We start from the raw sequence: 12,248 nt of genomic DNA on the forward strand, positions 1-12,248 counted from the left end.
TTCACTCTCTGCTTACTGGTATTGTTACTGGAAGTCATTTCTTCCTCCTGAGGGCCCTCGGGAAGAGACATGCATGTATGTTAGGTAGGCCAACATGCATTAGTTTGTAAGTGTGTGGGTGTGTTTGTGTGTGTGTGTTGTAGGCTACTTTTGGGGACACATTTCAGAAAGAAGACCAGTTAATAGGCGCCAGCTTGTCCAACTGGAGACAAAAGCTGTGTCCTCAATCAGGAAAAAGCTTCATTTTTGGGTCAGCTGTTAAGGGTCGGCTAATGGTTAGGTAGGGTTATGTAAGTCTATGTAATGTCCCCAGAATTATGTGTGTGTGTGTGTGTGTACGTGCGTGTGTGTGTGTGTGTGTGTGTGTGTGTGTGTGTGTGTGTGTGTGTGTGTGTGTATGCGTGTGTGTGTGCGTGTGTGAATGTGTGTGTGTGTATGCGTGTGTGTGTTGAGTGCTTCTGGTGAACAGCTGGACTGTAACAGCAGCGGATGTTCCATCCATGTTAACTTTGTGTAGGAAGAACCATTTCAACACCACAATCCATTACTTTCCATCATTTTCCGATTTCCCATCTTCTGGAAATGTACTTGAAAGTTACAAATGTCGTTAGTTGGATGTATGAAGAGAGTGTTCAGTTCAGTCAGGGGCACTTATGTTCAAGAACTGACCATTTATAGCAAATGGTAAAGATTTTTATATATAAAAGTTGATTAATAGATTCTGTTTTAAAAATGCTAATCTTCAATTGCTGTGCACCTTCCTACCTTATGAAATGGTAAAACTGCTTATAAGGTGAAAATATTTAACATGTCATCAGGATTTAAACCGCCCCTCCTGAACCATGCCTTCCCGTTTCTCTCATCCGACCCACTTCTCTTCTTCCCACCAGACCAGCTGAAGATCACCAACTTGAGGGTGAACTTCACCAAACTTCACACGCTAGGAGACAACCTGCTGGACCCAAGAGCAGAAATAAAGGAGAAGTATTACTACGCCATATATGAGCTCGTCGTACGTGGAAACTGCTTTTGCTACGGCCACGCCTCGGAGTGCGCCCCCATCGATGGCATCAGGGATGATATAGAAGGAATGGTGAGTGATGAGAATCATTCACAGTATAGACCTTTTAATTAGCACAGTTTCCCTCTGTAATTTGTTCTCACTTCCCATATGGATTACCGTAACTCTCCCTCCTTCTCATCTCTCTTTAAGGTTCACGGCAGGTGTGTGTGTAACCATAACACCAACGGTTTGAACTGTGAGCAATGCGATGACTTTTACAATGACCTGCCCTGGAGACCAGCTGAGGGACGCAACACCAACGCCTGCAAGAGTGAGTACAGAGGAGGAAGCACAGGGCGCGTTAAGTCTTGTGCAAAAACATCAGAGCTTTATCTCTGAAGATAGTTAATACTGATGCAAAAAGAGGTCCATAAACTGCTGCTTTTTATTGATTATTTGTGAGGAGACTAATGTAACTACCGAGCACAGTGGCTGACACTTTGGGGTATTTACACGTCTAAAAATATAACCTGAGCCGCGGACCCATGTGCCTGTGGACAGTAAACACTTGGAGAAAGTGAGAGAAGAAAAAAACCAGAATAATAGAACGTCAGCAAAGACTCATCTGTTTGAAATAATAATGTGTTTTGTAGAGTGTAACTGCAACAGCCACTCGACCCAGTGCCACTTTGACATGGCGGTGTATTTGGCCACGGGTAACGTCAGCGGAGGAGTGTGCGATGACTGTCAGCACAACACCATGGGACGCAACTGTGAGATGTGCAAACCTTTCTACTACAAAGACCCCATCAAAGATATAAGGGACCCACGAGTGTGCGTAGGTGAGTGTGTGTGTGTTTGTGTAAAATTATATTCCAATACTTCATTCGTAACAGTAACTCACAACTAACTGAAGCGTCAGTATGAATTATTAACCTCTAACTAACGCATTAAAACTTGCCCCCTGCCTGTCTGTCCCGTAGCTTGTGACTGTGACCCGGACGGTTCTCAGAACGGGGGGATGTGCGACAGCCACACCGACCCTTCCCTCGGCATGGTGGGAGGTCAGTGTCGTTGCAAGGCCAACGTGGAGGGGCCGCGCTGCGACAAGTGTAAAACCGGCTTCTTTGGCCTGAGCGCTGAAAACCCCCAGGGCTGCCAACGTGAGTACATTCTGTGTTCGAGCTCACACAAACATAGGAGTGTTGTAAAGACCCAGTTTGTCCGCTATGAGATCATCATCAGTTTCATGTCAGAGGTTCTTCAGCTATTCTGATTTATATACATTCATATCACCCATCAAATAACAGTTTATGATGAAACTGGTTATCATACTGGTAGTATACAACAAATGCTGTATATAGACACCTGATACTTCATGTGAAATTATGTTTTAATGTTATATAAAATCATATTTTCATCTTTACTACAAAGAGTACTGTCCTTTACTGCATTATCTTGGACCGGTGTTCATTTAATTCTTCAAAAATAAGAACAGTAACGTAAGTTTGTGCAGATTGTGTTGCCTGAGAGTTGAAACACGGGGCAGGAAAATGTCTGCAAATGACTCGTTACTGCTCATAAAGTTTAATTACTGTGAGTGCATGGTAATACTGAAGGCAGCAGGTTATCTCCTCTGAGGGGGGATATGTCCCCCACATCCTCAGTGGAGATCAGGCTCTTGCCTACTAGGCTTTGTAATGAATTGCTTTTAAGTTTCGTTTAAGTTTGTTTTTGAATGATTTATTTATTGTTATCCTCCACCCTCCAGCTTGCTGGTGTGACCACAGAGGAACCGTGTCAGGTAGCTCCCAGTGCGACCCAGTCAGTGGAGACTGCTTCTGCAAGCGTCTCGTCACCGGACGCAGCTGTGACCAGTGTCTGGTAAGACTTTTGTTTTCTGGCTTGAATGGAAAATCTCACATTTTCCAAGATTTGGCCTGTTCATCTCTTTCTTTTTTTTTTTTTCTTTTTTTTTTTGACTACCTCAGTCACTTTATCATCCTGTGTTTGATACAATTCAAGTTGAACGTAAGCATTGAATCTGATTTCTTAAGGCTGCTTGGCCTACTTTGCACTTCACACTCTTGTTTCTTTCTCCTGTTTATCTCTCGCCCCCTCTGCCCAGCAGCCCGGGATGTGAGGTGGTGAAGCTTCCTGCTATAATTCAACCTCTTGTCCCAAACCTACTCAGCCAGGAATAGTGTAGGCAGGAATGCGAGCTCCTTCCTGGGCTCTGTGTCTAAATTTAACCCAGAGATTTGAGGCTTGTCCGGTTGGTGTGGGTTTCAGCAGGCCTAAAATGGTCAGGGCCTGGACGTGGTCCGAAAGCGGATCCTATCGTCCGTGTGAAGCCTCATTTTAGAAACAATAATGTCAACAAATCCTACTGAAGCAATATTACCAGAATAAATGTACATTTAATGTCATTACAGCGTTTCTCATGTTAGTGTTCCAAATAGCTTTCAAGCCTAACAGACTAGTGAGAAAAAGCCAGACCAGTATCACTGCAGATGGATGTGATACAGAATCCGATATAACACTAATGAAGAAACCACAAAATTTGGCAAAAGTAAAAAACACATCAGATAAACACAGTTAAGATAAAAAGCAAAATGCTGACTACAATAAAATCCAAAGTGTCAAGTCAGCTCTCTTTGAAAAAGACGATCGCACAAAGTGAGCTGAAGGGAATGGGGCAGTAATGACATGACCTAAAGCTAATAGTGTTGATTTATTGGATAAGAGCGCTGGATACAGTATGTATGACTCACACACAGTCATGACAGTCAAACTGCTGTGGAAGTTCCCCTCAGTCTTTAATAGCATGGAGGGTGATATCTGTCTGGAGCTAACTGTCTGTCTGTCTGTTGGGTGGTTGTTCTGTCCTCCTGTGTCTGTCTGTCTGCCTGTCAATCGCCCTATCCTCTGTCCGTCCCTCTGCGTTTCTAGCCGGAGCACTGGGCGCTGAGCCACGACCTGAACGGCTGCAGAGGCTGCGAGTGTGACATCGGAGGAGCGCTGGACAATCAGTGAGTGGCGCTGTAGCTTCAGCCCGGAGTCATAAATCAAGTGCGAGGCTGTTACAAATTAGATTACACAGAGGTTTTTTAGTCTTTAAGACACAACATTCAGAAACTGATTACTGTCCCCGAAGTAGCAGCTGCAGCTTTGTACATTCAGATTCATTGGCCTCCATCTTTATTCTTGGAGTAGTAATTTGTTAAACCTCTTGATAAAGTTTAATTCATCTTCTGTGCCCTAAATTCAGACACACAACCCGTCATAATGGTAACAGCAATATAGGTCTGTCGGTCAGTCCACCATTTTAATCCAGACTGAAATATCTCAAATCATACTCTACTATTTATTACCACTTTACTTCATAAACTGTGTGTGTGTGTGTGTGTGTGTGTGTGTGTGCGTGTGCGTGCGTGCGTGCGTGCGTGGGTCTGTGTGTGCGTGTGTGTGTGGGTGTGTGTGCGTGGGTCTGTGTGTGTAGTCAGGTCTGCATTTAATAGTCATATTGTTTTTATATTCATGCTTATATTCATCCATTTTATACTTTACTATATATTTTGTGTGTAGTCTTGTATAAATATCTTCTATTCTATCTATTCTACCGTACCATTCTAGTCTTCCCTTCACTTTTCATCTAGCGCCATCATCAGGTCAGAACCTACCAAATACCTGAAAAACTAAAGACAGTTCCATCAGCTTCAGCTGCACTTTGCTTTTACAGCAGTAATATGATCCAATGTTATCATGCTAACATGCTAAATGAAATGATGAACTTGGAGAGATCATCAGTTTGTTAGCAGCGTCACTGTGTAGCATGTTAGCAGGTTGATGTTAGCATTTAGCATGGCTGTAGATTTTTAGTCTTGTTATAAGAAAGCAATGTTTTTAGTCATAACTTCAACCTCAGATTCAGAAGGGATTTACATGTAAAAAGTGGAACAGTAATTGTTTAGGTGAAGGTGAAGCATCCGCCATTGGCAGCTAAGCCATATAATATAAATTGTAGCAGTAACATAACAAAATGATTTGTCTTCTCTGCAGCTGCTCCATGGAGAGCGGTCAGTGTCGCTGCCGCAGTCACATGACAGGACGCCAGTGTACACAGGTGGAGTCCGGATATTACTTCATGGCTCTGGATCACTTCCTCTATGAGGCTGAGTTGGCCAAAATGGGACAGGTGAGCCATCATGTATTCTCTATCAACACACATTGGGCTTAAGTATGGAAACATAATTATAAATTAATTAACTAATAATATATCTTAGGGTTGTATGCTGGAGACCAGGGAGCACCAGGCGGGTCGCCCCGCCTCCTGGACGGGCCTTGGGTTCGCCCGGGTGCCTGAGGGTGGCACTTTGGAGTTCCTCATCAGTGACATCCCCTTCTCCATGGAATATGACTTGCTTATTCGCTACGAGGCGCAGGTCTGTGCGTTTATTATCTCCTCAGATCGAAATGTTGATCGTTGAGAGTCTTGTGAAATATGTTTATTCTTTCTCTTGCTGGGAATTAGATGAGCAGATAGATACCACTCATATCTTTTCCAGGAGCTTGTTGACTGAATTTCTTATCCTGGATCAGTGACTCTCCGCTAGCTGCCTGTGACTCCAGAAAGTCACCAACATAATCCTTACATGCGAACATAAAACCACAACTTTTCACCCTTCTCTTTGTATAGATATAATATATATTTTAAAGAAATAGACTTCCTATTTTCAGTTCAGGCAGCCATTACTTTGTAATTGTCCTCTTCCTCTTTTCATACTCATATTTCATGATCAGTAGCTTTTGGCCACGTATTAACCATACAACACTGATATTGTCCAGATGCCACGGGACTGGGAGGAGGTGCGGATAACAGTGATTCGTCCAGGACCAATTCCTACCAGCAGCCCCTGTGGAAACACCATCCCAGATGATGACAGACTCACTGTCTCGCTGCCAGCTGGAGCAAGGTCTGTGGTTTGAACACACACTCAAACATACTGTGCACAATCACTGAATATAAACTGTGTGCTGATTCTGTTCGCCCCAGGTTTGTGGTCCCTCATCAGCCTGTGTGTCTGGAGAGAGGTGTGACTTACAGCCTGCGCTTTGAGTTCACACGCTATCAGGATGCCAACAGTATCCTCAACGGAGCGGCCAACGCTATCGTCCTTGTGGACTCAGTGAGATTTATTTTCCATCTGAGTCATGAATAAATTGTAGTTTTCATTCCACATACATACTTATCTCCCTCCTCTCCTTTTCATAAATCCCTGTGGTTCTTCTCCAGATCGCCTTGATGCCACGTCACTCCTCCATGGAGATGTTCAACGCAGGCGATTCGGCCTCGAACACCAGGAGACAGACCTACGAGCGTTACCGCTGCCACGAGGGGGCGAAGAGTGTGACCCGCCCACTGATGAGTGACACCTGTGCCAAGCTAATCACCAGCATGTCAGCCATCATAAATGATGGCGCTCTGCGTGAGTGAGAAAAGGGCTTATTAAAGTGCTTTTGAACGATGTTTGTGTTGTTTACAATGCAAGAGGCTGAAGGGTCACATGATCCTTTCCCTGACGTCTGACTACCGTTAGAGGTTTATGGGATCAGTGAAGTTTACATTATTAATTATATTTTTTTCATGTATTTGTTCACTGATGCTTTTCTCCTCTGCATTACCATCAACTTGATATTAGAAAATATGGTATTTATTTATTTATTTATTGTGTTCAAACACTCAGCAAAGACTGTTGGTAATTTACCTGGAGACCATAACCAAGCCAGTGAGTTTCACACTGATAAACACTTCTTCGATTCAAACAGAGGCTCTTAAAAGCTTAGCCCCATCAGCACTCTGTAGGTTAGTCCATGTAATGATTCAAGTCATGGAGTAATGTATGGAGCGCTGTGGTTACAGAACCACACACTGTGAGTTTTGACGGTCTGGTCATTTACTGTCACCACAACCAGACCCCTGAAAGACATGAAGGAGCTAATGCTAGCTAGACTCCCTCCTTTGTATAATGCAGGACCAATAGTTACTAACACCTCTGGGGAATGGTTGAAAATTGTTGAAAATGTCTCAGTGTTCCTGGACATACAGTAGTGCAGCCAATAGCATACCACAGATGTTGATAGCATGTTTCTTAACAACACTGGGTCTCAGTTTAACAGGCTTAAGGTTTCTCCACAATTACAATCGACAAATTTAAAACTAGGCACAATATATTTTCTTACACAAACAGTGAGGAGAATTGAAATTTCAGTTTGACTTTAAGCTGTGAAGGTAATAATAATTATTCATACAGATATTTTCAGTCGTCAGCGTTTCTTGGTTCCTGTTCCATGTGCAGGATGTTCACAGGTGTTAGGGTTCAGTGACTTGATGCCTGTTTCTCTCTGTCTTCCTCCAGCTTGTAATTGCGACCCTCAGGGGTCCGTCAGCTCCATGTGTGATGTCCGCGGGGGTCAGTGTCGCTGCAAGCCCAATGTGATTGGCCGACGCTGTGACCAGTGTGCTCCGGGAACTTACGGCTTTGGGCCTTCAGGCTGCGTGGGTGAGAAACTCAGATACAACTGTAGTTTTAAAACTCTGCGCCTTTTCAGTTTCATTTGAAACCAAGACCTGTTTAGGTTGCATATTGTTTGATGTAACATAACAACACGTTCCATATTTTTACACTCAGTTTATTTGTTTTTTCCTTCGTGTGTTTAAACCCTCCATGGAAGGTCTCAGTAAGGCCTCTGCTAAGGTTCAGACAGTGCAAAACTAATAAAGCAATTTCACAGAATTCTTGGAGCTCAAACACGACTATTTATGCTCAGTTTTATTCTTATATTTTATTCTCTCATTTTATCTTTAATTCTGTTACCAACATACTGTAAGTCTGAGGAGTATGCTGAGCTTCCATATTCAGTCATGTGCTTTCATTTTGATGAGTTAGCATCTACGCTTCTGGCGCCCTCTACTGTCTCTCAGTGCACAACAGCAAGTTCAAAATGAATTAAAATTCATTTGTAAAAATTCATTCATTCAGTATTTATTTTCTATCCCTCTTTCCTCTTTCTCCCATTGATTCCTTGGCGTCTTCACTTCATCTCTTCCCATCATCCTCTCCTCCTTCCTAAACCTCCGTCTGTCCAGCCTGCGGTTGCAGCTTGGAGGGCTCTGTGACTCGACTCTGTGACAAGTTCACTGGTCAGTGCCAGTGCCGTCCGGGAGCGTTTGGTCAGCGCTGTGACGGATGCCAGGCGGGTCACTGGGGCTTCCCCAGCTGCCGGCCGTGCCAGTGTAACGGACACGCAGACCAGTGTGACCAGAGGAATGGAGCCTGCATCAACTGCAGGGACAACACAGGAGGAGACAAGTGTGACAGGTGACGAAGTATGAGGCTGATGGAGCTGCGTGGGATCAGGTTTAAACATAAGATACTGGTTTGGTTTGGTTAATGTGTTATGTGTATGTTAGTTCTGTAATAAACAACATACACACAACACATATGAGATGAGAAAAATACATGTTATGTGTAGAACTGGAGCATCACAATAACAGCAGAGGCTGCTGATCCTCTGCTACATACAGATTTAAGTGAAAATTGTGACATGCAGAGTTAATTTAAGAAGATGTTACTCATTATACAAATATTAATTTGTATCTCACATCATTTGGTTCTGTTCCAACTTTAAGATCCTGTACATTTGAAATCATTTAAATCCCCCCCAAAAAATCAAGCCGTTGAATTTTGACCCAGTATTATACCCATACTGGTCTCTTGCACACTCAAACATCAGTAAATAATCTGTTTCCTTGCCAATTAGACATTTATACACATTAACATTATTGTACTGTACTTAAATCGACTCTTTTACTGGATAAAAAAAGTGTAATCTTAGTATAAACAAACATTTTCTTTCAACCAACTTTGAAACTTTTAAAGTTTTTAGACGGTGTTAGTTGACTCATTTTTAAACTATATGGATATGAGAAAACTAACACTTGAGTATTACTCAGTTACAACAGTATCACCTGTAACTGTGCTGTTTACCTGAGCTAACTCATTTGTCATCTCTGTAGGTGTGCCAATGGTTACTTTGGTAATCCAATTCTGGGCATAGCATCCAGCGGTCAGTGTCGTCCGTGCCCCTGTCCGGACGGGCCCAACAGTGGCCGTCACTTTGCTGCATCTTGTTACCAGGACAACCGTAACAGACAAATTATCTGCAACTGTAACCAGGGCTACACAGGTAAACTTCAGATTATCATTGTGATATTACTCTGTTTCTGTTATCTCAATCTTTCTTTCCTGTTCCACCGATGCTTGATGTTTCCCCTGTTCATCATCAGCAGGAGACGCTGATAACTAATTGATTTTCTCCAGAACCAGTGACCCGGTGAAAACTCGTCAAACCTCTTCCACACCTGAACAGATGCAAAATAATGCTGCTTCATGGTGTTACTCTTGATGGTGCACTTTGTTTCAGTGTTTGAGCTCTCAAACATTTAATACAAAACCTTATTGGAGTCAAAGAATTGTTTCTGTGACGTGGCACCACAGGCCTCACCTCACTTTGTTTTAGCTGATGTTAACATAAAAATAATCTCAGTGATTGATAACTCCAATCTTATAAAGGATGCAACTCAAATGAGGTAAGAATGATTTTTGTCAGCAGGCTCCGGTGAATGGTAACCTGTGTTATTTCCCCCCTCCCCTGTATTACTGTCGCAGGGATTGTTAAACGCTCCGGGGTGACCATTTTTAAGCGTGAGTAATTATGGTTGACCCCAGTCCCTTCCCCTCCTCCCCCTCCCTCCTCATTTTCCACCAACCCTCCACTTCACCGATCCTACTCATGCATGGCTTCAGCACCTCTCCTGTCAGTGGTGCTGTGCCACAGTGCACTCCTGCCAATGTGTGAGACCTGGCTCAAAGAATAATGTCAAACATTTTCAAATTAAATGCCTCTCTGTGACTCTCTGTGTTTTACATGACACTAAAGGGACAAGTAAGTGTCCCTAAAATGATATTAAAACGGTATTACAATTGGTTAAATAATTTCAAAACAAGATTTGAACCAGCTCTGTTCATCTTTATCTGAAGGTGTGGTTGAGAGCTCAGTTCATAGAATAGATATATATACTGATATATTCACAGCCGAGACAGGCACACTGATGTCACTTCTTTATCCAGTCTGGCTTCTTTTCAGATGAGGCACAGTGGATGCCACTGACCCTCAGGTCTCCACTGTATCATTTTGACCTGTCTGTTAGATTAAGCAACCAGGCGCTGACTTTCAAAAGTACAGGAAACTGGATGTAGTTCACCTGAAAAATTAAAAGAAACTGTAGCTGTCTACTTTTACTTTCTATCCAAACTTCCCTCCTTCTCGTCACTACTGCCTTTACTTCCCTTTGCTCTTTTCTTTACCTCCCTCCACCTTCTCATTCTTTCTATCTCTAACTTCTTCCTTTTCCTGCTAGAGCCAAATATATACCATATATACCGTATGTGTATATGTATGTGTAAGCAGTAGTGCAGTGCAGTGTGGGATAATATTGTGTAAACCAGGAGGTGTCTGTAATGCTTACGTTGGTTTCTGTGGAGTTTCCTCATGTCAAAAACTTGAAATTTAAATGACTGCTGACTAATGGAATAGTCTGTTATCATGTAGTATATAATAATGTGTTACATATAATCCACTGAGGGTGTGATGGCAAACACAGTTAACTAATGAGAGCTGGTTAATTAAACCTCACTGAGTAACAAACTGATTGTTAGCAACATACTGTATTAATATAATAATGTTCACGCTTTGCAGAGATGGGTTAAGCCAAGTCTTGGACGAACATGTTTTTTTTCAATGGACATGTCCATTAAAAACATTTAAGTCCTAGTTTGGGATTTAGCTAAATCTTGTTGTATGAGGAGGGGCCTCATTACTTTTGAGTACCTATTTAGTCTACTGCTGTAAATTCACACTTCCTGCTTCCTGCTGTTTGGTACACTTCACCTGTTCTTATTACAGATATATTTCAATTAAAATACAAGTAGTTATGCCATTATCATACCTCGTTCCACTGCTCTGTTCTCACTATAACTTTTTACGCTCTTTTCTATTTTTCCCCCAAACGTAGGAGCTCGATGTGACGAATGTGCCCCAGGTTATTATGGCAACCCCTCCCAGCCTGGAGGGCGCTGCCAGCCGTGCCAGTGCAACAACAACATAGACATGTCAGACGTCGATGCATGTGACAGGCAGACTGGAGAGTGCAGGAAGTGCCTCTACAACACCGAAGGCCCCAACTGTGGCATCTGCAAGAGCGGTTACTTCGGGGATGCTTCCCGACGCAACTGCAGGAGTGAGAAAAATGTTCAATGAAAAATGTCTACAAAAAGTTAAAGCATTGACACACATGTTAATATTGTATCATGATGTTGGCATGTATTTTTTTTTTTGCCCCTCAGAGTGCACATGTAACTTCCTGGGTACTGAACGCAGCCAGTGTATGGAGCGTGAGGACTGTGTGTGCCAGCGCGCCACAGGCCAGTGCCAGTGTCTGCCATACGTCATAGGTCTGACATGTGACCACTGTGCCCCCAACCACTGGAACATGGCCAGCGGGAGGGGCTGTGAATCCTGTGGGTGCGACCCCAACAACTCTGTCACCTCCTCGTGTAATGAGGTATGGGACTGTTGGTCCTCTGAACACATTGTATTCAGTTTGTGGATATGTTCAAATCCTGATTGACACAAACAGAACTGATGTGATTTTCTCACTCTCTATCTTGCAGTTTACGGGCCAGTGTCAGTGTCGAGACGGCTTTGGAGGGAAGACCTGCACAGACTGTCAGGAAAACTACTGGGGAGACCCCAGGACACAGTGCAGAGGTTAGAAACATCAAGACTCGCATGTTTTTAGGACATGGTACAGTCGCTGTTATGAACATAATGAAAAGATGACAGGATTCAATGCAAATGTGAAGCGCTCTTGCTGCTCGGGCAGAGAGATGGTTGCAGACAGCTCATCTCTGAACAGTGCAAAAAGCATTGTATGCAAAGAGGCTTATTTCAACAAACACTAAAACCCAGTAAACCCAGTACAACAACCTTGGGATCACTTGAGATATTAGATTTATGATGTACTATATGTATTTACAATGTAGGTTTGCATGGAAAACTTCTGCTGAGAACAGTAACACGACTGCTCAGTGAAATCTGACAACAACTGTGGCCTTACAGT

The 12,248-nt window shown here is 43.0% G+C and overlaps 1 protein-coding gene across 2 annotated transcripts in view; it reads left to right on the forward strand.

The window, feature by feature from the left end:
- Positions 1–12,248, forward strand: part of lamb2 (laminin, beta 2 (laminin S)) — a 44,457-nt gene that overhangs the window by 24,514 nt on the left and 7,695 nt on the right. The window contains exons 8-25 of one of the 2 annotated variants that reach the window (XM_056385164.1): positions 891–1,093; positions 1,214–1,334; positions 1,657–1,845; positions 1,987–2,166; positions 2,775–2,887; positions 3,956–4,035; positions 5,066–5,201; positions 5,290–5,448; positions 5,852–5,979; positions 6,060–6,192; positions 6,300–6,492; positions 7,423–7,566; positions 8,154–8,385; positions 9,084–9,253; positions 9,736–9,771; positions 11,142–11,366; positions 11,473–11,690; positions 11,800–11,896. In XM_056385164.1, the coding sequence (XP_056241139.1) occupies positions 891–1,093; positions 1,214–1,334; positions 1,657–1,845; positions 1,987–2,166; positions 2,775–2,887; positions 3,956–4,035; positions 5,066–5,201; positions 5,290–5,448; positions 5,852–5,979; positions 6,060–6,192; positions 6,300–6,492; positions 7,423–7,566; positions 8,154–8,385; positions 9,084–9,253; positions 9,736–9,771; positions 11,142–11,366; positions 11,473–11,690; positions 11,800–11,896 (2,757 nt within the window). The remainder of the gene's footprint in view (positions 1–890; positions 1,094–1,213; positions 1,335–1,656; positions 1,846–1,986; positions 2,167–2,774; positions 2,888–3,955; positions 4,036–5,065; positions 5,202–5,289; positions 5,449–5,851; positions 5,980–6,059; positions 6,193–6,299; positions 6,493–7,422; positions 7,567–8,153; positions 8,386–9,083; positions 9,254–9,735; positions 9,772–11,141; positions 11,367–11,472; positions 11,691–11,799; positions 11,897–12,248) is intronic. The other variant, XM_056385165.1, reaches the window with a different exon arrangement.

The sequence above is a fragment of the Seriola aureovittata genome, chromosome 9, assembly GCF_021018895.1.
Source record: "Seriola aureovittata isolate HTS-2021-v1 ecotype China chromosome 9, ASM2101889v1, whole genome shotgun sequence".
NCBI classification, from domain to species: domain Eukaryota; kingdom Metazoa; phylum Chordata; class Actinopteri; order Carangiformes; family Carangidae; genus Seriola; species Seriola aureovittata.